The sequence below is a fragment of the Lathyrus oleraceus genome, chromosome 6 (assembly GCF_024323335.1).
Source record: "Lathyrus oleraceus cultivar Zhongwan6 chromosome 6, CAAS_Psat_ZW6_1.0, whole genome shotgun sequence".
NCBI classification, from domain to species: domain Eukaryota; kingdom Viridiplantae; phylum Streptophyta; class Magnoliopsida; order Fabales; family Fabaceae; genus Lathyrus; species Lathyrus oleraceus.
Genome location: NC_066584.1, coordinates 506,105,966 through 506,132,141, shown reverse-complemented (window position 1 = coordinate 506,132,141; position 26,176 = coordinate 506,105,966). Strand labels below are relative to the sequence as shown.

The 26,176-nt window shown below is 35.3% G+C and overlaps 1 protein-coding gene across 2 annotated transcripts; it reads right to left on the bottom strand.

Annotated features, from left to right (window-relative positions):
- Nucleotides 1-53: 53 nt before the first annotated feature.
- LOC127098278 (lysine-specific demethylase JMJ26) lies at nucleotides 54-14,380 on the bottom strand. 2 transcript variants are annotated; one of them, XM_051036821.1, is made up of 13 exons: nucleotides 12,924-14,379; nucleotides 12,696-12,808; nucleotides 12,370-12,469; nucleotides 12,148-12,286; nucleotides 11,799-11,862; nucleotides 10,978-11,719; nucleotides 9,216-9,545; nucleotides 8,147-8,620; nucleotides 2,774-2,846; nucleotides 2,590-2,675; nucleotides 1,213-1,332; nucleotides 626-684; nucleotides 54-432 (listed from the first exon to the last, which is right to left on the bottom strand). In XM_051036821.1, the coding sequence occupies exons 1-13, from the start codon at nucleotides 14,070-14,072 to the stop codon at nucleotides 405-407; spliced, it is 3,477 nt and encodes a 1,158-aa protein (XP_050892778.1). In that variant the 5' UTR covers nucleotides 14,073-14,379; the 3' UTR covers nucleotides 54-404. The 2 variants fall into 2 exon arrangements, 1 of the variants encoding a protein (XP_050892778.1); XR_007793325.1 differs by lacking the exons at nucleotides 54-432; nucleotides 626-684; nucleotides 1,213-1,332; nucleotides 2,590-2,675 and adding an exon at nucleotides 5,283-5,499 and having other exon boundaries at nucleotides 2,799-2,846; nucleotides 12,924-14,380.
- Between the last annotated feature and the right edge of the window lie 11,796 nt (nucleotides 14,381-26,176).

Sequence of the window (26,176 nt, the reverse complement as noted above, 5' to 3'; positions counted from 1 at the left end):
TTGAAACTACTACACCCAGACAATGATCTAAACTTTATGATCAAAACATAAAATAAACAGGAATGTGTATAAGAACAAATTAGAAAAAATACTTAATACCAACCGTGTTTTATAAACACAATTCTAGCATTAGACTATGCGATTTCAATGCTAGCATTAGCTTCTGCTATAGTCCTGAACATAGCTATAATTAGGACACTATTATAGAAGTGGTAAGTAATACTTATGCCTACACCAAGTCATAATGTTTCAGAAGTACATCATCATGGTATGTTAGAGAGAACAAAACGTGGATCTTTTCTACAACCCGATACAAAAGAACCTAAGATCAGCACACCTAACAAAGCAACTTGAAAATTTACATTCCCAGTTAGAGTAGTTAATCTCTCAGATGCATTTACAATTTACACCAGAACCTCGGTTTTCCCAGACCTGCAAATTGATTGACAGTCATCAATTTCATGATATACACCGACAAATGGTGATCCTAAAGAAATTGAAAAAAAAAACATGCGGAGACAAGAAATAATTTCCAATGACAACAACATGAACATCATATATTCAATAAATGCGTGCATGTTTCACAAATCCATAACCAGGAGGCCTAAAGCTTGCAATCACTAACCTTGCGTTCTCCAAGGTTTCGACCAGGTCAAGCATAGCATATATAATCATTTTCTTCACCTTTTACAAAAGAAAAAAACAATCAGGGAAAAGAATAATACACAAAATACCAACAATCTGATGGTATGGTAAGACCAGTAGTACGACACAGTAACATCTGTTACTGAAATAGATTGACAATCAAAACCTCTAAAACTGTCTGCTAACAATGTCGAACCATTTTTCTATTGTTCCCATTCTTATCAATTATTTATGTAATTAATGTTAGATTACAGTAACTTAAGTGATTTAATGAGCACCTTGTAGTTTAGGACCAAAACAGTATAAATGTTCAATTCAAAGCAAATATGACTAATATGCTAAAACCAGTTTCAACCAAGTATGGTTTGGATTTGGACATAGGCAACCTAACAGTGCCATCAATAGGTGTGACTGAAAGCTAACAAAAATTGTTCTGATAGGTTAAGCCCAGATTTTAAAACTGCATCAAGTTGAAAGAAGCTGCTTATGACAATAGGAGATGCAATATCTCAATATTGGTAAGTGTGTAAACAGCATAATCAAATCAACAATAGTAGTATACTGTACCTCCAGTTTGTCCTCTGTGGACCTGTGATTTACTGGAAGTTTGCGGAATTCCTCTGTCAAGCGAAAGCACTCGCCAACATTTTCAGGAGAGACAAAGTCAAGAGCAACCTTGGTGCATGACTGCAAAACAGTGATACATAACATTGACATTTACACATACTTATCAAATATTAGCTAGAAAAAAATGCAATCAACACATATAAAGTGAGCTGGTGATAAATGGTTTGTAAGAAATTGTAGTGTAAAAAATATCATAAGTACAAGATTTGAAATTTATATTTCAAAACTGACATGCTCTCAACACAAACGAAAATAAATCATTAGTGTGACTGGCTTAAATAACTTGTTTCATTAAAGGATTGTTACATAGGATGGCAGGTCAAGATTCTATCAAAGAAAATGAGGAACATCCTACAATGCTTGTTCAGTCACACTAAATTGGATTTTGAACAATGCTTACTACCACAACATGGCTTCCATTGCCATCCAACGTTGATTTAATAGGAATGATCAGTTTTTCAAGGTAGGGCAATATCTCTAGTCTTTGTACTAGAGATAGCAGTCTCCATGAATATGCTGATGAAGAATCATAGTCTTTTGAGCAGTTTTTCAAAATGTTTGACAACCCTTAATAGCATTCTCAGGCATAAGGTAGTGATAGGAAATAAAAATATATGACATTTTCTCAAACCTGCCATGAATCTGTTTTACATATAATATGTTCAGAATGTATTTATAATGAATAGACTTCATTATCGTAAAAGCCTGTTTTGGAAATTTGAGTAAGGACTGACCCAAATACTAAGATGACATCAAAGTCTAACCTAGATCTATTGGGCTGCCAGTGATCAGGCCACTCGAGTCTCCATACAAATGTGTTGTGGTAGTTGAAAAATTGAGTAAGGCTCGATTAAAATGTTTTGAAGAGCACCTCATGGGAATCCACTTCCTCGACATTACAAATGTATTTAATAAGAAAAAGAAAGTTATTTTAAATTAGGACATTGTTTACCTTTGAATAATTTGTTCAAATTTGCTGGAATAATGTTTTGCATATAAATTAGTATTTAATTTTTTACATAAAATTAATCATCACATTAGTATCAAATAACAATGATTTAACACAAACATGATTAGGATTTTGACTACAAGTATACTACATTTAGAACGGTCCCAAATTTTCAAGAACTTGGCAGCATAATAGTTAGTTTTCAAGTCATTATTGATCATGTTTAACCATAATTAACTTACATTTATTATATCTCTCATTCGTCTATCATCTAAAACTCTTAACTTCAACAACTACACATCTTGGCAAACACGAAAAAATTACCTTCATTTAAGATAAAATAAATACATCATATACATAAATTTTACCTTAAGATTACGGACTTGATGGGGACAACCAGCTGGAATGAAAACGGCGTCTCCTAGCTTCTGAACAAAAGTCCAAGGCTCAATTCCTACATTTCAATGTTGAATTGTCAACAAAATGGCACATGGAAATTGATCAACATTGCTCAAATTAAGCTATATAAGAAAAATTATGAACATTACTAACCATACTCCTCCTTAAGTCTCTTCTTATGCATAATAGTCAAATAAAAGGTCTGATCGTGGATGGGGTGAATAACCTACATTACCAAGTGATATGTCATTCAAGAAGTTATATACATAACGATTGAACAAACATTAGACTGCCCAATCACCTATATACAGATGCCCCATTGAATGTCAAGTGAACTTTTAAACAGTAAAGACAAAAAGACATATAATAATCAACCCAGCCAACATTCACAACCATAATACATTTCCATACATATCAATATGTTCCAATATTTCTAACCACATCGACATAATTCCTCATTCCAAGTCATGATGGTACATATTCAAAACTAACTAATCACAAATAATATTTTGTTGAAGATTCTGCCTTCATTACGGTTCGCCCCTAGCCCGCCTTAAATGTGGTATTTGGTTTGTTTACATTCCAGCCTCTAACACCTTCATTGTTGGATTTGAAAGGGTGGTTTAGTCCTATGTTGCTTAAAAATATGGCTTGTGTAGTGTTTATAAAGTCTATGCAACACTCGCCTTTATTATATATATATATACAATATCACTACCCAAAAATTTGATATGTAGCATGGTATACATTGAGATGTAGATAGAATCTGGGTTAGATATCAACTTAAAGCATTGATAATCCAAAATTCAAGTTGTAACTAAACTTGATGCTAGTGTGTATGAAATATGAATATTACAAACTATGAAGCACAGACTCTGACACGGACACTGGGACATAACACAACACGGACACTCCGACACGAATAATGCCAAAAATATAGGACACTAACACCACTACATATACATATACAATAGTATTTGAACTTCATTTATTAGAAAAGAGTTAAAAATATCTTAATCAAAATTATTGTCTTTAATTTTGTATTGATAACATCACTTCAATACATGGTTAACCATTGTAGATCTGTGTAAGAATTGTCTTAAAATATATATAAGTTGTGTTGAAGCAAAGAAAAAAACAAATTATTTTTTAAACACTTGTCTAAGTTGTCAGACGTGTTGTATGAATGTCAAATGGGTGTCGGACACGGTTTTAAAAAGTGTCAAAAATAAATCAATTATTTGGAGACATTTGTATGACTTTTCCAACACTTGTTTGACTTTTTCGACACATATCGTACAAGTGTCAAACACCAACATGTGTCAGACACCGCAACACGCCTACTCCTAGAGGTGTCCGTGCTTCATAGGTTACAAAACTTTTTTTTTAAATGGGTACTCCATTTAGATACAAGTGAATACTTCTCGTATACATACCAATCAATTCACAAAGTTTAATTGATAAATATAAGTTTGTTATTGGCACAAAAACTACTATTTCATTTTTTATGTTGCTACTCCTATTTCGATTTGTGGCATAGTAAATTAAAAAGATGTTTCATGGTATATTTACATGTTAAATGTTATACTTATTTGTAATTTCTATCTTTTAAACAATCTAGTTATACTTATTTGTAATTTCTATCTTTTATATAATCTAGTTATACTTATTTGTAAGTTTTTCAAAATCGTGTCTCCTATCTCCAATTGGCCATTACATACACATAGCATGTAGCATCCAAAGCTTATTTGATTATTAGACTCATTTTTCATCAATTATATTCCACAAAGTATACAACTAAAGAAAAAAAAATTCAAAATTGAACTAGTGGAAAACATTTTATGTACTTCTAATTTTTGTTATTGAAGGTTAATTGTATACCTTTTTGGCACAATTCTATTCTTCATATATGTAGTCCATTGTTGGACTCACATCAAAATCAACTAATCTCAACCCTTTAAAAGATCATATATCTTCAACCAATTTTCAGCTTTGCATTTTGACTTTCCAACCACTTGTTAGATATGAACACCCTAACAAATGATAGCTTATTTTCCATTAAGCATCCCAAACTAAAATATGGTGTGGCAAATCATGTCATGGCAGTTTTAGTTAAACCACCGCCATTGAAAAATTGAGGCGGCAAAGAAATAAGATTGGTCTTAGAATAGATGTAAGTGGTGATCTTTTAACCCCTAACAATGGTATCTTTATGAGAAGAATCTTCTACTCAATTTTTTAACATCAAATTTATGCAACATGCAATAAAAGGTGCCCAATGAAGACCTTTTATCATTGCCACCAAAAAAATTCCATTTGCCTTGTAATTTGGTGTGTTGTCAATAACAACTTGCAAGAAGCATCAATTGATGCAAAAAAGACACACCCTTGGGACTATTTGCCAAAACAATCAAGATAGTCTTCCTCCTTCAATTAGTCTACCCATTTGTCATTAACATACAGATGATCCTCTTCCAAACAACCATAGGCTCCTCCAAAACTGTGTAAACTCAATTTTTTATTCAAATACTTAACTCTAATATCATGACAAAATAGTGACTTGTATCACATGCCACAAGCCCCTATAAGTTCACATATACTTTGAAAGTTAAATCCTATGACACATAAAAAGGAAATATCATTGTTGTAAAAAGAAATGTACCAATGTGTAGGTAGGCATCCCCCTTAATACTCTTCTTGAAAATGTTATTTAGAATTGTCTAAGAGGCTTCTCTATTTTTGAAAATGTTGGAAGCAACTTCCCCTCCTCACCAACAAAATCAGCATTGTCTTCATCACCTTCCCTTAGACAATGTCCCAAATTTATTTCCTAACTTCATGAGGGGCAGCTGAATAATCTTCAACATCTTTCTAGGTACCTGCAAAATGATGCTTGAATCGATAAGCATCTCTTCTACAAATCTTTTCACAATATTTACTCTTAGAATGTGTGAGTTAAGCCTAACTCATCCCTACAAAACCAATTTGTAAGATGAGGGAGGTTACAATGAAGACAAGTCTGGAGGCTGCAATGAAGGCAAGTCAAATGCTGCAATTGGGCTACTAGGGACAGACTGAATGATGGCATAATTTCCAAAGCACCCGCTTCCGCTCAGGTCTCAATGAGACTAAAGCGTGGACAATACAGGAAGTCCAACAACAGATCTAAGATACGCTCATATACCATCTAAGAATGTTTGGTTGGGCCTAATTCATCTTTACAAAACCAACTTGTAACTTGTAAGGTGAGGACTGCCCAAGCTTCATAAACATTGCACAGACCTTATCTCTAGACAATGTGGGACTAAATCCACTTCTTCAAATTCAACAAAATGAAGGTGTTGGAGGCTGCAGTTCAGGTAAGTCAAATGATGTGATTAGGCGACTATGAGCATACCGCAATGAAGGCAAATTTCCAACATTTACACTTGATAGAATCAAGGAGAGAAGTAAAAATGAAAGAGGGAAGGACATGTGTATCGTGAATCACACAGGAGAGGAGAGAAAGGCAAGGGAGTTTAATGGGAGAAATGGGGTTTTTAGGTTAAAGTGTGGGAAAGTGTTCTAAAACAATATGATCACTAACCCAATATGAAAATCCACGCAAACAGGGTTTGTATCAAAAACAATGGAGCACACACAACTTCACAATTTAAATGATTGTTGGCATGGTTTAATCGCTTCCAAGCAAAAACCTACTCAGTAAGCATGGTAAATCAAAAGTGACTACAATCATAAAACTACGCAGTCTTTGATTTATGCTTTGATAGTGCACATAGTCATAATCTTCTTGAATAGCCTAAAGAAGGATTCCAAATTAATCAAGGTGTAACACTAAATCTCCGATAGATAATAGATAATCTACAATATTGAACATGATTAGAATTCAAGTAAATTTCAATTGCATTTAGTGATTAATTGTAGGTCATATTGAATGTGATTTGGAAAGATCGTAAACGTAACTGTGCACTTCCTCCAAAACTTACTATGAATGGTGGTAGACAGCCAAGTTCATAGAATAGTCTTGTTACTTCGATAGTTCCCAAGTTGGGTTTACTTTGTTGTCAACACAACAATCAACCTCTTATTGATACTTAGTGGAGAATTAAACAAAGGACCGAAGGCATGAAGCTTGTGAAATCAAATAACATTTTGATTTGTTGTTTCAATTGGAAGCTCTTATCATCAAATTTAGGGCCTATATGGATATACAACTTTTTAAGGCTTATAACACAAGTGCTTATCAAAATAAGCACTTATGAATAAGATTGCATAAGCTATTTTTACAATAAAAGATAAAACAAATATAAATTGTTTTTATATATGTTATAAGTTGTTTTCATTAACTATCTTGAAGAATTTACAAAATAAGTTTTAAAAAATTTATGAAAAATGGCATAAGTTATTTTGATTAAGTCTGCCAAAGAGTATCACAAAACTTATGGCAGTAGATGAGCTCAAATAAACTCATCCAAACAGGCCCTAAATTGAGTGGATGTGAGAAGGTGGAAAAAAAACACTATAAGGGGTTTTGCCGTGCTTTTTTTAGCTAGTGACGGGAATGGATGAACATGTCTTGATCTTTAGATCAATATTACCATCAGACTCGGCCATGTGCAAGTGCAGCATGTGCTGTAGCACAGGGCCTCACATTTTAGAAGGCCCTAAATTTTGAAATTTTGAAATTTTTTTAATAAATATTAATAAAAAAAACTCAATAATTGAAAGAAATGTTATGATAAAAATTCAACACATATAAAAATTAAGATTTATTAAAACTCAAAATAATTATAATTAAATTTATTTTTAATTAATATATAATTGTATTTTTGATATTTTTATTTTAATTATTATAATTGTTTTTTTTTAAATTTGAACCCGTTTTTAAAATTAGAACGGGGTCTTCGATATGATTGGGCCGGTCCTGATTATCATGTTCCATTCACTAGAAAAGAAAGTGGGAAGGTGAAGGAAAACATAAAGAGGAAATTGGGAGATTTGTATTGTTTGAAAAGGTAAAAGAAAAACTTCTTGATGTAACTCATTACAGATAGGAATTTACAAAGAGTTCAGTCTGTTAGAAACGGTGGCACTAGCAAAAGAGTGCACTACAACCTTCTTTTAAAACAGAAAAGGGGTGGTGCTACAAGCTAGGCAAGACTTGCCAATAGGTTGTCAAACTAAACTATGAAGGCCCAATAGAAGACATTCTTCTGATGTTCAAAAGCAAAACAAACACCACCACAGAAAAATAAAATAAAGCATAAGCCAAGACTTAGGTCAAATAGGGAGGAGATATAGTATCAATTTTACCATGGTGTAAACCTCATAATAATACATAAACAGGGAAATTTGTAGAGCATTCTGAAAGCAAAACTAATTGGTAGCAACAAGTTATGTTAACGACTCAAGTTAAAGAAGGGGTATCCAAACAGATTATAAAAAATTAACTTAGATAATTTAACCTGCTTTAAAGGAGAGCGGGTATCCAAATAGGTTATAGAAAATTAACTTAAATAATTTTACCTGCTTTATAGGAGAGCAATGGGCATGCCTGAACTCTCTAAAATGCTTCTTTAGATATTCCTCCAATTTTGGTACATCCTCTCTCCGAAAAATATCCCAGAGAGCCCCATCTAAAGAATCATCCCCAACCAACAAACTATCATCTTTTTTCACAATCACTTTATCAACCTCTTTGAGCTTTGATCCAGAAGAAAGGCCAACATTATCTGCACCTGAGTGTTGATGAACAGGATCAGCCACCTTCTCATTGCATAACCCATTTTCATTATCCATGACTCTATTATGCTCGTCTGATGCATTTGTGGAAGACGGTGAATTATCAAGCATGTTAATATCGGTTTGGCCATCCTGATTATCACCATGTAGATGTAGCTCCCTTTTGTCTTGCTTGAGGTGCTTTAGTTTCAGTCTCTTGATGGCACGAATGCTCTCAGGTTTCAATTCAACTTTAGCAATATGAGTCAACACATTTACCTAAAAAGTCAAATTACAAAAGAAGCACTGACAATGAATTGCTTGAGTACGCATTCAGAGACACAAAGCAAAAAATATAAAGCACTGACAATGAATTGCTCAGGAAAGACAATGCATTTGATGAGTATACATTGATTACAACTTTCTAAAACAAAGGAGTAGATCGTATTTCAAGTCCCAAAAAAACCTTATATTGATTACAACTTTCTAAAACAAAGGAATAGATCGTATTTCAAGTCCCAAAAAAACCTTACATGATCAACTAATCATAAAAAGGTTTTTTTTTCAAATTATCACTTAGCAAAATACAAAGGTAAATAACACATAAAAGTAAATTAAATTGAATATATAATCAAATGAGACTGTAATCAAAGACTGTGCCATGAGCAAAAAATGATGACATGTATTTTTAAACTACAGGACTAACACCTCTTAATGCAATGGCTTACAGAGACATTGTAAACGTCCTACAAAATATGAACATTTCAAGTTGAACCCCTCAATTAAAAAACAACAATATAATATAAAATAAAATAAAGTATCAAAAGACATTCTAGAAAAACCAGCCCAAGAAAGACTAAGAATTGAAGCTTACTGCATCAGACATATCACAATGGAGCTTAGTCACGGAATCACCCCGCCCAAGTTCTTGAGCAAATCCATAAGCAATGTATGTTTTTGGGCCCATGTCTGGCTTTAGAACACCTTTAGGCAACTTCACAGCAAGGTTAAGAGCACCTTTGAAAGGATCTGTGTATTCTTTATACGGCAAAGAATATATGAACTCGGCACAATGACGAGGCAAACTTTCCTCAAATAAATTAGAAGGAGGCCAATCTTTCAATTTCAAAACCTGAGGCCAATTAAGCCAATCCTCGCGACCCTTTGTGTACCCGGTAAAGAATTGGTGCACATTAATCTCTCCCTGCATTTAATCAAAAACTCAAATTAAAAAAATATACAGAAATTACTCGCAAGAGATAGACATCTCGTATAAAGGATGAGAAAATTAGTAAAACTATACGATAGGCATGGCAACATAACCCGTATCCCGCGGGTACCCACCCGAACCCGCCCCAAAGTTGATGGGGAAAACCCACTTTGACTGAGTTTGGATTCGGGTTTGGGGTTTCCCTGATTATAAAATATGGGGACGGGTCGGATAATGGGGACACTAATACCCACCCTAAACCCTCCCCCGAACCCACCCCATTTATTTCATTATCTACATTATTATTTATTTTTGATAATTTAGAATATTAAATATGTGGTCAATGTTTTGATATTTTAATTTGAATTTATTATTTAAAATATTTGAAATGTAAGTATGAAATTTTTTTAGAATGTTTTATTTTATTATTTGTAATGTAATTTTATTGTGGAAAAAGTAACTATTTCTATTAAAAAATTGATTTCACTAAATGAATGGTGGCGGGGACGGGGATACCCGAACCCAACCCAAACCCGTTTGGGACGGGTTTGGGTTTTGATTTTCCATCCCAATTTGGGTTTGGGGCGGGGAACGGGGGTTGTTTTGGGATTCGGGTTTGGGGGAAGTTAAAACCGTCCCCGACCTGCCCCGTTGTCATGCCTATATACGGATAGAATTTACTCTAGTCTGCCAAACTATAGAAAGGAAGAAAATGAATACAATTGGAGAACATTTTCGGCAACAGAACATTAAAAAGCAGTAAATCTTGATAAGCTCTAGTGACTAAGAAAAAGGAAAAACAACAAATGAAAAACCGGGATGCAAGGGCAACGAGAAAATATCTTGGTAGATCAAGCAAAAAAAAAAGGACACTAGTCTGCAAGAAATCGAGACACCGCTAAAAGATAATATAACACGAAATTGAGTGAGATCTATGGCTAAAGGCAGTATAAATTGAGCATGCAATATCCAAATTTGATGATAATGTTAGGAGAACCACATATGCCAAGCACCAAGGACTGAAACATCATGACTAACACATTCCTATTAAACTCAGAAAAGTGATTTCTAACTTACAGGTATGAATATATGAATTGAGTGTGTACTGTAACTTGGTACTCTCCAAAGTCTTTTTTAAGACATTCATTGCAGCTATGCTATATGAATTGGATAGCGGGCAAAATTAAACTAATGGAAACTTCTCTAAATACAGAAAAGATGGAAATACCAAGTTTGAAAATAGTATGAAAATCAAATATTAAAAAAATTGTAACTATATTATTCTCTAAATGCCACTTCTAAGAATAGTCGTTCCACTACAAAAATACATTGATGTAAAAAGAAAACTAAGGTTCATAACAATGATAGCAAAATTTGAGTTTCCGCAAATATACATAAAAGCTCAAGAATTAGAAATCGGACAAACCTCACACCAATCTAAGCAATCAATTGCCTTCACATCCAAAAGTGTTTTATGCTTGGTGTTGCTTATCTGACGGAATGCACGCCACATGACAAGTGGTTCCCAGCTTAAACCAGATGTACATTCAAGTACATTGCTGACAATTACAGGTTCCCCTTTGCTCCAGTGCAATTGAAAATGTCTTAAATCCTCGTGATGTAGATCTACAGCCCTAGGACAGTATAAAAAGTTATCGCTGGATTCTTCACGAAAAGCTGCCTTCCTTGTGTTCTTGTGGATATTATCTGAATTCCTAACAGGCTTTAAACAAGAACACCTATTGTCAAGAGTCTCCTCTGCATCTTGAAGTTCCATTGCTTCCTCTACAAGTTTTTTTGCTTTACATACTAACTCAGATATGCAATTTGGCTGAAGTATGCTTCTCAGTTCAAGGAAACCATGGTCACAATCATTATTGGTCTTTGGACAGGGAATGCTACCATCAGTATCGGTATGCCACCCAGATTTTGACCATTCACGAATCTCAGGCTGGGCTGCAGAACGAGGTACTTTTATTCTTTCTTGGCTCTCCTCTTTTTCACCATGCAGATAATCACGCCCTCGGAAGATAAACTCAAACTCAATTGGATCATCGCCACCTAGAAGCTTACCACCACGAAGCTCGCAGCAACAGAGGAGACAGATGTCAAATGAGCATTTTGTACAGCTTCTGTGGTAGTCAAATATTGATGTTTTGCAGTTATCACTACAAAAAAAGTGTAAAATTAACAACTGTATGGAGTTAAAATAACTAAAAAACAAAAATAGAGCAAATATGACTCTACCAGTACACGCGCTCATCTTTAGAGTAATCTGCTACTTTTATTTTTAGCTCTGATAGTGGGAGCCCTGTAATGTTCATCACAAAAGAAAATTTAAAAATGGAAAATAAATGAAATTAAGAAAAACAACTCACAATCAAAAAGCACATGCATTAAAAATAGTGCAAAGCAGGATATCAATTGTAAAGTAATCTAAAAGAAAGAAGAAAAGGAATATATGATTAAATTCTAAAATAAAGAGTCAAAACCCTGAAATATGAGCAAAGCAACTCAATTTGATAAGAGGATGGAGAAAAAAGCATGAAGAAATGGATTGCAAGATGGGATACTATTGGAGGAAGAAATGAAACACCTTGTCTTTTCGCTTCTATCTCCTTCTCGGTCATTTGTTCCTCATCCAATCGTATTAAATGCGGAAGAAGTTCTTTTAGCATATACTTGGAGGGCCCAACCTCATGATCTTTGTTGGTTTCTGTCTTCTTTTTTATTGCCTGTAGTGATCCAGGTGATCGCATTTCACGTGTGGAATACAGAAAAATCACTGGATAGTTAATCTAGAAGGTGGAGAACGTACATTGACAAGTACACATGATCGCAAGCATGCTTTGCAATTGCAATTACCACAGCACACCGGACATTTCTCAGCAATTTCATCCTCTTCCCAGTTAGGATACCTTAACAAGAGATAACAAAAAAAAACATATAATGGTAGGAAATTCATCATCCACAGTCCAAACCAATAATATTTTTCAACATAATAATAGTAATACTTATAATTACATCCAAATACATAGAGATATCAGGTTTGTCACCCCAGCTGAACAAATCATATTCAACAACAAGATAACCAACACGTGAGGAATCAAGTTAAAAGTAAAACAGAAGTAAATGAACTTGTACCAATTAGTTATACAGGGTATGCAAAATCTTTTCCGTTTGCATTTAGTGCATCTGACAACCCTGCCCTTATCATTTCTCTGACATTGATGGCACATTAATGACGCTTCATCCGACTGTTAATTGAGAAACAGTAACACAACCACGATGTTATACACCGCCAAACTCAAACATATGTTCATATATCTACAAATTGAAATATAAATGAGTAAAGAGATCATGTAATGGCACCTTAGAATTTCTCTTACTGAATTTTGGCACCACAGGTTCAACAAATGCAGGTTTCTTGTTTCTAGGTGTTCGTAAAGAATAATCTTTATAATCATTAGACAAAGGTGTTTCAGTTTCAATTTCAGGAGAGTCCTTCGGCACATCCCTCTCAGACTTCTTTTCAGAGACCAGTTCATTCTCTTCGATCTTAATTTTTCCACCAAGTGTTTTCTTCTCTTCCTTAACAAAACCACTGTTTCCCCCCTCTTCTGCAACTTCACCATTTTCTTCAGAAATAGAAATTGTCCTTTTTCTACCAGGTTTCTTCTTTACTTTCTCCACATTTTCCCCATCAAGTGCAGCTTCAAATCTAGAATCATTCTTCCTTTTTCTACCAGGTTTCTTCTTTTCTTTCTTCCCCCTTTCCCCATCTGGTGCATGTTTATAATCTTCTTCAGAACTAGAATCATTCTTCCTTTTTCTACCAGGTTTCTTCTTTCCTTTCTTCCCATTTTCCCCGTCTGATTCAGGTTTATAATCTTCTTCAGAACTAGAATCATTCTTCCTTTTTCTACCCGGTTTCTTCTCCTCTTTCTTCACGTCTTCTTCTGCAGCATTAAACTCATAAAAAACATCCATTATCGCCATCTTCCCGTTCTTCATCACTTCCACATCCATCACTGACACGAAATCCTCCGCAAGCGATTTAACCTTCCTAGGACGTCCACTCCTCCTCACAGTCACATTAAAAGAACCCAGACCTCCCACCGCCATGTCATCACCTTCAGCAACTTCACCTTCCTTCTCCGTCTTCCACTTCACGCCGCGTTTCGTCTTCTCCGGCGGAACAGAATCAGAGCCACCACCTGCCACGTCATCACCTGTCCCAACTCCTTCGTTTGTTTCATCCTCTAACGGTTTCTTCAACGCTTCAATTTCTACAATTCTCTTTCCTCCGTGTTTATTTTTCCTTCTGGTGTACATTATCGGCTCTACGACGGTAGGTTTAACAGAAGAAGAATCATCAGTTGCCACGTCATCACCTTCAACCGAACCTAAACCGTCCTTCAACGACGCCGTTTCCGATACAAGAATGACATCCCGTGCCACGTCATCAACTCTGAACGTCACCGTTTCGGATGTACCAATTTGTTCTCGATGATCGGCCATGGAAAGATGAGGAGTTTTTGAGAAAAGGATGAACCCTAGTTATGAGTAACTATTGGGTTTCTTCTGGGTTTGAAACATGCGATTGGACTATAGAGACGTTTGGAGTGTTTTGGGGGAAATAAATAAAATAATTTAGGAGAAAAAGAGAGGGAGGGTTTTCAAATCCACCGCCAAGATTGTGTTTCAGGAATGAATGCTATTTTTAATGAGTTTTTGGTTACTTACTTGGAAGTTTGGCTTCTACATTGGCGTTCATAAGTACATTCACAAGTCACAAGTCTTTTCTTATGGAAATTTTTCCTTCAGTAACCTACTTTTTCTCATTTTACTTCGATAACCTTTAAAAAAATACAAATTGGCTCATTTTTCTAAAAATAAACTACCTTATTTTTGTGTTTTTATAATTTCATAGGTTGCAGATTAAATTCACGTCTTCTTGGGTTATTGGCAATCCTCATCTTCTTTTTTTTATATTTATGTCAATATCATTAAATTATTTTATTATTTAAATTATTAAATAAATTGTTAAGTAATTAAAAAAGACATTTGAAATTATTTATTTAAGTCATTTAATTTAGAATTGATTATGTCTCTATTATCAAATTACAAAATTATTAAAATATTGATTTCCACAAAATTAAAATCAAATAGAATTATAAAATACAATAAATTATTTTTTTCTCCAAAATAATTTTAAAAAATGCTAAAAGTATAGCATTCTCATTTCATTATATTGTTACTAACACAAGCGCGTTGCACGTTCGGAATAACAATAGAGTCGTCATCAATCTTTATTTGTTCTAAAGGAATGGAAAAATATCGAATAAAATCCATTAAATTTAAGAGAAATGGTCGTCGCAGTCAAATCGGATTTGGAAGTTGGTTATACAAGAGAAAAATATCAACATCTTTCACATTTGTTGTATTCAACGGGACTCATTTAATTAGTTACGTGAATGAGTGTTAGTGTGAATCATTTGTTATCTTCTGCTTATTGAGCAAGAAGAATAAATAAAGGGACTAAACCTGAGTTTTCATTATTGTGTTTCCTAAGATTTCATAATCCTGTGTCTACGTATTATCATTGTGTAATGAGAAAATCAGAGTTTTGTAGTTCATAGTAGAAAACCATGTGTTGGTTGATTGCTTTTAGGGAGTGTTACTTATATCGCATTTGAGCGGTTAAATCTTTACTTCCTACTCACTCTTAGAGGCTGGAGTCTTTGTTTATTTCGTGTCGAAATGGATATAGCATACTTGCTTCTATAAAAGGTTTTCAAGATCGAACGAGAGCAAAAAAAAGTTTAATGAGTTGAGTTGATTCTATATGAAATTTTAGTAAACGTTTGAGCATATGTGTGCTTATAGTGCTCGTTTATCCAAGATATTCAAAAGAATGTGCTTCTAATTGTCACTTTTTATCCAAATTTATAAAAATGAATCTATGAGGATTTTTAGTGAACATTTGAACATAGGTGTGCTCCTAGCGCTCGTTTACCTAAGATATTCGAAAGGATATGCTTTCAATTGTCATTTGTTGTCTTTGTTTAATCAGAGTATCTTAAGGCAAAAGATCAAGGTTCAAAAAATATGCATCGATTGCCACTTTGTTTTTTTATTTTACTAAGAAGAAGAATTTTACGCGTAGAAACGTTTTGACGTTTGATCAAGCATTTGAAATTTATTAGAAAAAGCATTTGAATTAAGCGAAAGAGATATTTGACGTTGGATGAAACACTCACATTGATTTGTGAAATGAATTGTAATGTGTGAGAAAATTTTCATCTTTTTATTATTTTGTTTGATTTTTTGGTATTTCTCTTATAAACCAACTAAACTAAATAAATTAAATTAATTGACCTAAACTAACTAGAATAAATTACTAACCTAGCATAAAATAACTAAATTAATAAAATAAATTAAGCTTAGAAATGGTACAAATGGGAATAGGGAGGAGTGTCAGTAACAATGCATAAGGGTCCAAAATTGAAAAGCACAACATTAAAGGACTAAACCTAATTTAATACAAAAATAAATAACTAGGTAAGTAATAATAATAAATAAATAAATGAAAAAAAAAACTAAAAGAAAAGAGGAAAGTGGCTGACTACTTGGGGAGAGAGAGGGAGGGAGTTTGATTTTTTTTCAAAAATTGTAGGCATCCAAAGCACTAGGTCTAATATGGTAATGAGATGGTGTTTAAACCAATAAATGGGGAATGACCATGAAGGTGTATCCCAAAAAGAAAATGGTGTCATGACCAAGAAATAGAGGAATTACCAAAGAGGTGTATCCCAAAAAGAAAGTATAAGGGGTTAACCATAAATATGTGTCCCTGAAAAATGATAGGGGTTAACCGTAAAGGTGTGTCCAAAAAAGAAAGTGGTGTCATAACCAAGAAAATGGGAATGACCATGAAGGTGTATCCCTTAATTGTGGTGCCAAAACGAATAAATGGGGAATGACCATGAAGATGTATCCCTGAATTATGGTGTCAAAACCAAGAAATGAGGAATAACCATGAAGGTGTATCCCAAAAAGAAAGTTACAATGGTGTTTAAACCAAAAGGAGAGATGAAAGGAGCCACAAGGAAAATTGTAGACTTGTCGGTGAATTGACTGGAATTACACTAAAGTCTATGAACATAAACAAATACTCTAAGCAACTGGGTCTTTTGTCCCATACTCAGAGATACTTTAGACAAGTGTAGGAAAGATCCCCTCTTATCATTCTTTATTCTTAAGGCTCATGGAACGCAAACCTAGTCAATGTTTGACAAGTTATTGAAGCGGGTCCCGAAAGATGCTCGTGGGGATGAGTCAGATGGCTGACTGAGGGGAGTTGTAGTCCACTGAGGAAGGCTATGGTCTAATGAGGTCCTTGAACTTGTTACGAGGTTGAAGTTCCAAGATGACAGAGGCAAGTCCCCATCAAATAACCAAAGGACTTGTGGTCACTTTACAAGGACTGAGGGGTAATGTAACAGATGAAGGGATTTAATTGATCAAATGAGAATTAATCAAGCCAAATCAGGGGAAAAGGATAGATGAACAAACAAATATGCATGAGCATACAAAGGCTAGCATAGGGTCTCATTGTTAGGTATCCAAATAGAAAACTATGTAGGTGAAAAGTGTACTATCCTATGTCTCATTGTCAGGTAGCCCAATAGAATGCCATGTGGGTGCAAATGTGTGTTAAGCCTAAGCAGAAGAATGCAATAAGCAAGAGACATAAAGCAGATGGAGATAAGAACAAAGTTATGTGAATAGAAAACTTGCAAATCAAGCCCACAAGTCCATGAGGATCTTCATGTTAAGCTAGGGTCATGCACAAAGTCTGTTACCAGGCATTAGATTCAATGTTACTCCAGGTCAAGCAAATGGTCTAAGTCCTAAATCCAAAGTCCATAGTCCAAAACTCTAGGTCAAGCAAATGGAAAAATGATCCAGACCTTTAAGTCTTTTATTATGTTTTGATTTTATTAAGAGTGTCTTAACAAGAATCGGATGAAATGGAAAGAATCAAATGTAATAAGATAGAGATGTTAGGAGTTAGGAATGATGAAGGTAAATGCATAAAAGTAAATAACTTAAAAGTAAATGACTTAAAGTAAATAAAAAAAGTAAATGACAAGAAAGTAAAGTCGGTAAGTTAATGAATGGTAGTTGTTAATGGTTAATTGATTGCACCGGGACAATTTAGCGCTATGTTAAGCAATCATAAGTAGGCTTATGTAGAAGACATACCTACCCGAGGCCGATCAATAACAATGTATGTGTCTGACATGTTAGAGAATTAACACAAAGTTAATCTCCTGAAACATGTCACACAATGGTTTAAAACAAAGAAGTAAAGGGATGAAGATAGAAAGAATGAAGCAGACTCATATGGATTCATTTATCCACAAATCAAATGACTCAAAACATGGTGCATCGAGGGATAACCTATCATTGATGCAAAGTGTTGAAGATGATTCATGATCATCTATCAACAGATTTGGATCAAAGAAGGTTGAATCAACCTCAAGCCCATCTATCAATGATTTGAGATGTGGAAGATTTGATCCATACAATAACCAATACCAATCAAATCAAAGTATGAATAATAAATCAAAATGCAATGAAATGATATTCAATATTAAAATATAACCAAAAATTACTAAAAGAATAAAATATAAAATATAAAAATAAAATTGAAATAAAAAATATGAGAAAATAAGTGAGCAGAGAAATAAAATAAAAAGAGACAAGGGGGCAACAAGCATAAATGGGGCATGTTGAGAAAGCAAGGGGCAGGCCCATACCAGGGCCCAATTGCTTTGTTTCAGTCCAAGGAGAGAGGTTTCATTGAGCATAGGGGGTGTAAGGAGAAAAAAGAGTGAGCCTAGAGCCCAATGCCCAAATATGAATTAAGAAACATCCATGGAGTTCAGCCATGGTCATCACACGCTAACTGACTTCCTTCCACGAACATGAACACAACTTCATGATTCAAAGTGAAATCCACACATACTGACAGTTCGAACCCTAAATTCAAGAAGAGCTGAGTCCAAATCTGAGTTTAACAAGATGCTCCTTACAAACGCGATCCAATCGAACTCACGACCATGGCGAAATCGCGATCCAATCGAACTTACGACCGTGGCAAAATCACATCATCCTCGATTCGGTTTAGATTTTGGTGATTCCATCTCGATACAAATTTAAAGTATGAAACTGATGGAAGATTAAGGGTCCATTTGTTTTGGCTTTTTTTAAAAATGATTTTTATAGTGTTATATATTTTAGTGTAAAAAACTTTACAAAGAAAGTTTTCATAAAAGTTTCAAATGAAAATTTTGTTTGAATAGTTATTGTTAAAATGTTATTTTAGGTATTTTATCAGTTTATCGAAACTTTTTTTGGATATCAAAATTTCAAAAAATCACTTAATTTTGAAGCTATTTCAAATAGCTTTTTCTAAAAATCATTTTTGAGATACAATTTTTTGTTTAAATTGTGATTTTGACTATCTTTTGATCTTCAATAATGTATATTCATGTTATACAATGAACAATTCAATTTTTAACTTATAAAAAATAAATTTAGAAAAACTTAAAATATTTTGGAAAACATTTTTGTAAAATCCATTTTCAAAAATACAAAGAAAAAATCCATTTTTTTAAAGCTAAAACAAACTGGCCCTAAGAATGTTCAAAAGAATTGCAAATAAATCGAGCTAGCTTCGAGACACCTACTGAATCGGCGTGAAGCATTTTTTCGGCGCGGCGGCGACATTCTAGGTAATTGCTCTTCAATCCTCTTTGATCTCTTCCTCTTTAATATACTGCTTGAATTGTTGTTGTTGAGTTTGCATGTGAGCATTTGTGCATGGAACTGTGAATTTGTGTGGTGAGAATTGAAGTGATGAATTAAAGTGAATTGTGAGGTGAGAGTGAAGTTGAATGAGATTGAGAGGGTGAGTTCGTGTGAGTGTGAATTTGAAACACGATTTAAATAGAGCTAGGATTTAACAGAAGAATGCAAGTTAGTTAGAAGTTCAAACAGTTGAAGGTTAATTTCTGTTAATGATCTGTCATAAACCAGTTAAGTGAATGATTAGTGAAAAGGTTAGTTTATATTTGATTGAGTTAATTGTTAGTAATGTCCTGTTAGACTTATCCTCCCGCTATGGACTTTTTTTTATCACAGTAACCCTTATTTGAAATAAAAATCCCAATATACCCCTTTTGAAAAAAAATCTCCATAATGCCCCACTTTAGTCTTTTGATCATTAACATTAATTTAAAAAAATCTCCATAATGCCCCAATATACCCCTTTTGAAAAAAAATCCATAATGCCCCACTTTACCCAATAATAATTCTAATAATGTAATTAAATTATAAAATTGTATTTAAAATAAATAAAAAATAAAAATAAAAACTCCATTTCATTAATTTTGTAAAACAAATAATGTAATCATCTCTGTTGTTTTAATATGTTGGGTTGAAGAAGTTCAACATCTGGACCAACATGTCATGTACGATGTCACGACATCATGTCTGTGACATCGCACATGTGTAGAAAACTGAATTAATTAATTCAGTATATATTCTGGGATTAGTGAGGATATTTGGTGAATATCCTAACTCCCATGTGGAGGTCTTAAAGACTCAATCAGAATATATATATAGGCTCAAAATAAGGAGATATATATGGAGAGATTTTAGGATTGAAGACCTTGATTGTAGCAGAAAGTTTCTGCTGACTTTGTAACATCAAAGGAGAAGTTTGCTGCGATTTCTGAAGGCCCAAATCCAGTTGGGTGATTAGGTTATAAATAGCATATTGTAACCTAGTTTTTGTAAGCCTCATGGAATGAACATTTAGGGGTGTGTGTGAGGTAAACCTCCCAATCAGTGGGAAGGTTACCATGTGTTTCTCAGTGTTCAAAACTGAGAGTATTTGTGACTCAAAGCCTGTAGGCAAGAGTTGTTATGGTCTTGAACGAAGTTGTGAAGCAAGTTCAAGTTGTTTTAACATTACATTGTATTTGTAGTGATAGGAATGGAAACTGGAGGTTTCTATCTAGGAGTTCCTAGGTATAGATTGCATTGGGTAGGGATTAAGTGAAGAGTTGTAAAGGGGGGAGTTTAACTCTGAATTAATACTGCTGATAGTGGATCTTCTTCCTGGCTTGGTAGCCCCCAGATGTAGGTCATGTTGGACCGAACTGGGTTAACAATTTCCTGTGTTTGTTTTCCTTCTGCATGTTATAATCCTTTTGCCATAACTCAGCTGGTATTTCAGTCTGCTTATCAAAATAATAACAGACCTGGGATGTAGCCTTCTGTTTGAATGTCAATCAGAATGTTGTGACATTCATCAGTGACAACATATACTGAATAATAGGCATGTTGGTTTCAGTTCAGTATTTACTTAAGTCTGGTCTTCACGAGGATAACAGACCTGGCCAAAGGATCATTGTAAAACTGTCAAACTGGATGTCTTGACAGTTGTTCCTGTAGGCTGATACTGAGGTAGAGATTGGTTGGTCTTTTCACAGTACAGCAAATTTAGCACTGTCCGTTTTCAGGAACATAACAGAATCAGCATATGTTCTGGCTGTCGAACTGAATGTTGTGACATTCATTCTCAACAGCATGTGCTAAAGTGTAGGATGATTGGTTTTTCTGTTCAGTATTTTTCTCTGGCTATTCTTTAGGAATCCAACAGCTGAGCTAAAATCCAGGAAACCAACTACTAGCCTACAATTAATGAACCTAACAAATAGTCTATTTGTTAGCAATCTAATAAGTGGAAATTAGATTAACGTGTTCAACCTTTATTTTAGGAAATACATGTACAAGGCTAGCAAACTGGAATAATGTAACAGTTGATGTTCAAATCACTATTGAGACATCTTGCTGATGACTGTGTAGGAAAATAACAGAATTTAGTGCTATGGATGATCTCTGCTGAGTCTTTCCACCAGATGCACAGAACTAGGTGTTCCTCCATTCTAGGGTGATATAGAAGCAGATGTCGTGACATCTGTGAACATGTGCATATTAGTATAGGGTTTAATAACTGTCTTGCAGTATTAGTTACAATGTTGGATCAGATGTCATGACTTGGAGTAGAACATCTGAAATCTGACTATGCCAGAATTTCAATTGGTATCAGAGCAGGCATCCTGTCTGTTTCTGGATGAGATCCATGGGTGATACTTTCTGGTATCTTGCAAGGAGTTATGTTAGTACTGATGCTGGAACCTGTGAAAGGTTCTGTAATTTCCCTGAATGGTCCCTTGAAGTAGGTGGATGGACTGTTCATGACGGGAATGGTGTGTACCTGTCTATGGAGGTTGGCAATTGGCCTTTGTGTGGGACAGCTGTGCCAGTATTGAATCACATTCAAACTTGGTATGGTCTTGGAGGCTGATCTGGTGAAGTGTGTGTTCATAGGTTGAGTTGTATGATGATTTCCGTTGCATAATACCTGGCAAAACTCAAACTCTGATGTAGTTTCCCCTCATGTGGATGAAAGGCTGTTGTATTCAAGATTTCATCATAATCTATTGAAGATGTCAAAGATACTCGAGTCTCCTCAAGACCACTCATCATGACGTTCTCACTTCAGGATGGTAAGAATCAACTGATCACTGATTCTTTTACTCTTTTGGGTAATGTATATGAAGACCTTGAAGAATTTCAAGGAAAGTTTGTTCCAAGGAGGTGGAACTAATGTTCTATGTGATGTTAGAACATGTTGTTCAACACGTATGCAACTACTGGTTGAAGAGCAGATGTTTTTAGGTGTCAAACAAAGGGAGACCTTGTTTGGAACCTACTCCTGACCTGAAAGAGGAGACATCTGTGTGTGCTAAGTTGACAAGGGTAGGTTCAACTGTGTGTATGCTCAAGAAGGTCACATGTAGAGGCCTGGTCTCTAGAAGTGGAGTTGGCTGAGATGTGACATTGTGCAATTTCCTACTGCTTGTCCTACTCTTGTAGATTGATCAGGGCTGGATAGCTGTTCTCTAGAGTACTAGGGTGTGTTGGAAGACAAGTCCTCTGGATGTTAGAAGTCAGTAATGGGGTAACCTGATTGCTATTTCATTTAAGAGGATTGGAACCATGAGTTTTGTTATTCAAACACCTTGCTCAGAAGTGGCAGTTCTTTCAAGAAGTGAGAATATGAAGATTCAGAGGTTGGTTGAGGTAGTATGCTCTGGAAATGCATATATACTATTGACTGGTGTTGTTTGTCTCACTAGTACTTATAGTCAGCTGGAGTCTGATTGGTGTGATTGGAGTATGCATAGGTATAACTCATAGAGTTAGTTGCCACTGGTAGGGATAGTGTATGTCATGTTGAGACACTTGTGTGCAATGCATGGATATTGGTGTGGAGTTCCATGATTGGTAATTTGAGGGGGAGTTTTGGTTAACCTCCTCACGGTTGGTCAGCCTAGGGTCTGGTTGGTTGTTGACCTGTGTCACATGGGTTATGGTTGTTATGTGACACATCTGCAAGGAAGGATTCATCTCTCTCATTCCTAAGGGTGAATCTAATCTGGAAAGATTCTCAAATCTGTTGAGGTGCTTGCAAGCAGAAGATGCTGACACAAGAAGAGTATTTTCAAAATATTCTTTTGATGGAAGTATCTGAAAGGATAGTTGGGAAAGGATTTAAGATCAATGTCTACTTGTGCCAAGTACAAGTATTTATATGATTATCCTTGGAGCTCAAGATAACTGATGTTCTTAAAGATGTTGGAACATCTCTTCTTCAAGACCTTGTGCAGAACCATAGGAAGGAGAGTACATTGGTTTATGATCTATCTCTTTGGTGGCAGCAAAAGCATATGATCTCTGAAAAGGTTTCCTGGCAAGAAACATGTTCAGCCTTGGTGTGTACAAGAAGAAGAAGACATCATAGTCTTGATGGTGGTTACTTGGATCAGTTTATTTCTGATCTAGGTAAGGAAGTGCATTGGCTAATGCACACTGTGGAGTTAAGAACAAGTGGCAGCATTCTTGACATCATGGAAACAACCTTGCTTTAGGAAGTGGAATCCTTGGTATAGTTGAAGGGTTAGTTTCTAACTGGTCCTTCTGAAGACTCATGCATCAGAGTGTCTGATGTCTTTGGAGAAGAAGCAGGGATTCATCAAGGTGTGAGCTTGGATGACTTAACTGCAAACATGCAGGATGGAGGTTGTTTACTCAAACTTGGTTCCACAATCAAGTCTATGAGAGCATTGAACTCCTGTTCTATGAAGGGAGGAAGTTCTTTCAAGTGACAGAAGAAGGAGCTGAATTCAACAGCTAGATGTTAAAGCACAATGTTGTGACATTTGGTTCAACATCAGAATCTTAGTTGGTGAAGTGGCACATCAACTTAAGATAGAAGGATCTACATAGGTGTAGATTGGGTACTTCAAAAGGATCGTTCTCATTGCAGTACTTTGGAGTTGCTGGATGGAGAAGATGCTACATGTCTTAGAGAATCTAAGTTTTGTTTAACATGCAGCTTGAAGTTCAAGTCTCACTTGGAAGGTCAGAATATCTTTGGGAGAAGTCTGATAAACGTGGAGAGGTCAAAAAGTGGCATTTGACTTTTTCTTATGAGGATTCATGAAGGAGGTAATCAACCAGTGGCATTTGGTCTATCTCAGAAGTGAGTTCGAAGGATCAAGATAATCAACATATGGCAGCTGATTATTCTTGAGGAAAGTCTGAGACAAATTACTTTTGAGCAGAAAAGTAGTAAGTTTAAGACAAAATGAGATGTTTTTCTATTCATCTCTTGGAGCTTGTGGTAGAAGTTCTAAGCTATCTATGGAAGAGTATCTCTTATAATGGGATGAGAATGTATATGTCCCGATTTGTGTCTGGTTTCTTTTGGATTAAGCTGGTGACTCAGTGATATCTGAAGATTATCAAATGGTGTTCCTTGTTATGTTGTGAGGATGTCCTAACTAATGTTAGAACATTTTGTGAAGTGGTGTCTGTTCTGGTTAGAAGAGAGATTGACACAGAGTGTGGATGTGTTCAGCCCAGAGGGTTGAACAGAGGGGGTGCTCTTGAAGACATGAAGATGCGTCTTATGTTTTCCATTCATCAAGTGGTCTGAGTTCTCTTTGAATCAAGAAGTATTTGAAGGTCCAACTCTGGGGTGTGGGATATGTTCCTGTGTGATCACCAAGTATCAAGAGGAGAGTTGGATGTTCATGACAGGGGGAGTTATATCCTTGTGCTGCAAGTAATCATCAAGCTGGTGGTCTATGTGTTCTCAGATAACAAGGCATGGCACCTTGCTAGCTATTGGGATGATGTGGTGCATGTCAATGTTGAGTGAGCACAAGAATGTCTGACCGAATGTCATGACATTGCCTGGGACAATAGTTTTCCTTCTGAAGCTCACAATCATTAGGAAATATGGATGTGATGTGTCTAATTATGATATATCAGAATAAGCCTGAGTGCTACAGTTGTGTGTTACAGGGGGAGTAACCATCTACTGATGTGTGGGATTTTGGCTGTAGTGGTGCCTGATGTCAAGTTTCTACTGGAGGTACGAAAGTGGTCTTAGGAAATGTTGAGAGGAAGAATAATTGAAGAATGCAGGCAAAAGCCACGTTGAATGTTAAGACATCACGTGCAACGTGACTGACTGCATATAGGGAATAGTCTTCATGCACTGGAACTGCTGTTTTGGAAAAGAAACAGTCAAGAGCTATAAAAGGTATTCAAAGATAGTCTGAGATTTTGTTGGTGATTCTCTGACTGTTTCTTAGCAAATATTAATGAATCTTGACCAAGCATTTATTCCTACCGTTAATTCCTAAGCACGGGCTGGACTATTTAAAGGATGTAATAGCCCTCTTCTTCTCACAAGAGAAACACTCCATTCCCTCTAAATCACGGGGTATGTTAAGGTTTGGGCAAACAACGCCTGGATCTGGTTTTGTGAGGGGTTCCTTTACAAATGTTTAGCTAAAAAGGGGGAGAGAAATATAGCCCTGAGAATGTACCAGAAGCAAGTAAAATGTGGTAGCAAGCAGAAATTGGCTTCAGGCACAAAAGTCACTAACTGGGCATATCACTTGTGTCTTATGATCTGAGTTAAGAGGACAGTTGTGTCTTGTGATCTGAGTTACATTATCTATGTACTCAGCATTACATATTCTTCTGGAAGCTCTACCGGTGAAGGGAAGGGTTCTGATGCAACTGATTCTTGTACCTCTACTTCCTCATGTACATCAATTTTGGTGTTTGTGGTGGTGGAGACAATGACAGAGATGAAAAGCATACCCATATTGGGATGTATTGTCCAGTGTAATGTTTATTTGTTTTAGCTAAAATTTGCCAAAGGGGGAGATTGTTAATACCTTAGGATCATTAGGATTGGCATTAATTTTGTAAAACAAATAATGTAATCATCTCTGTTGTTTTAATATGTTGGGTTGAAGAAGTTCAACATCTGGACCAACATGTCATGTACGATGTCACGACATCATGTCTGTGACATCGCACATGTGTAGAAAACTGAATTAATTAATTCAGTATATATTCTGGGATTAGTGAGGATATTTGGTGAATATCCTAACTCC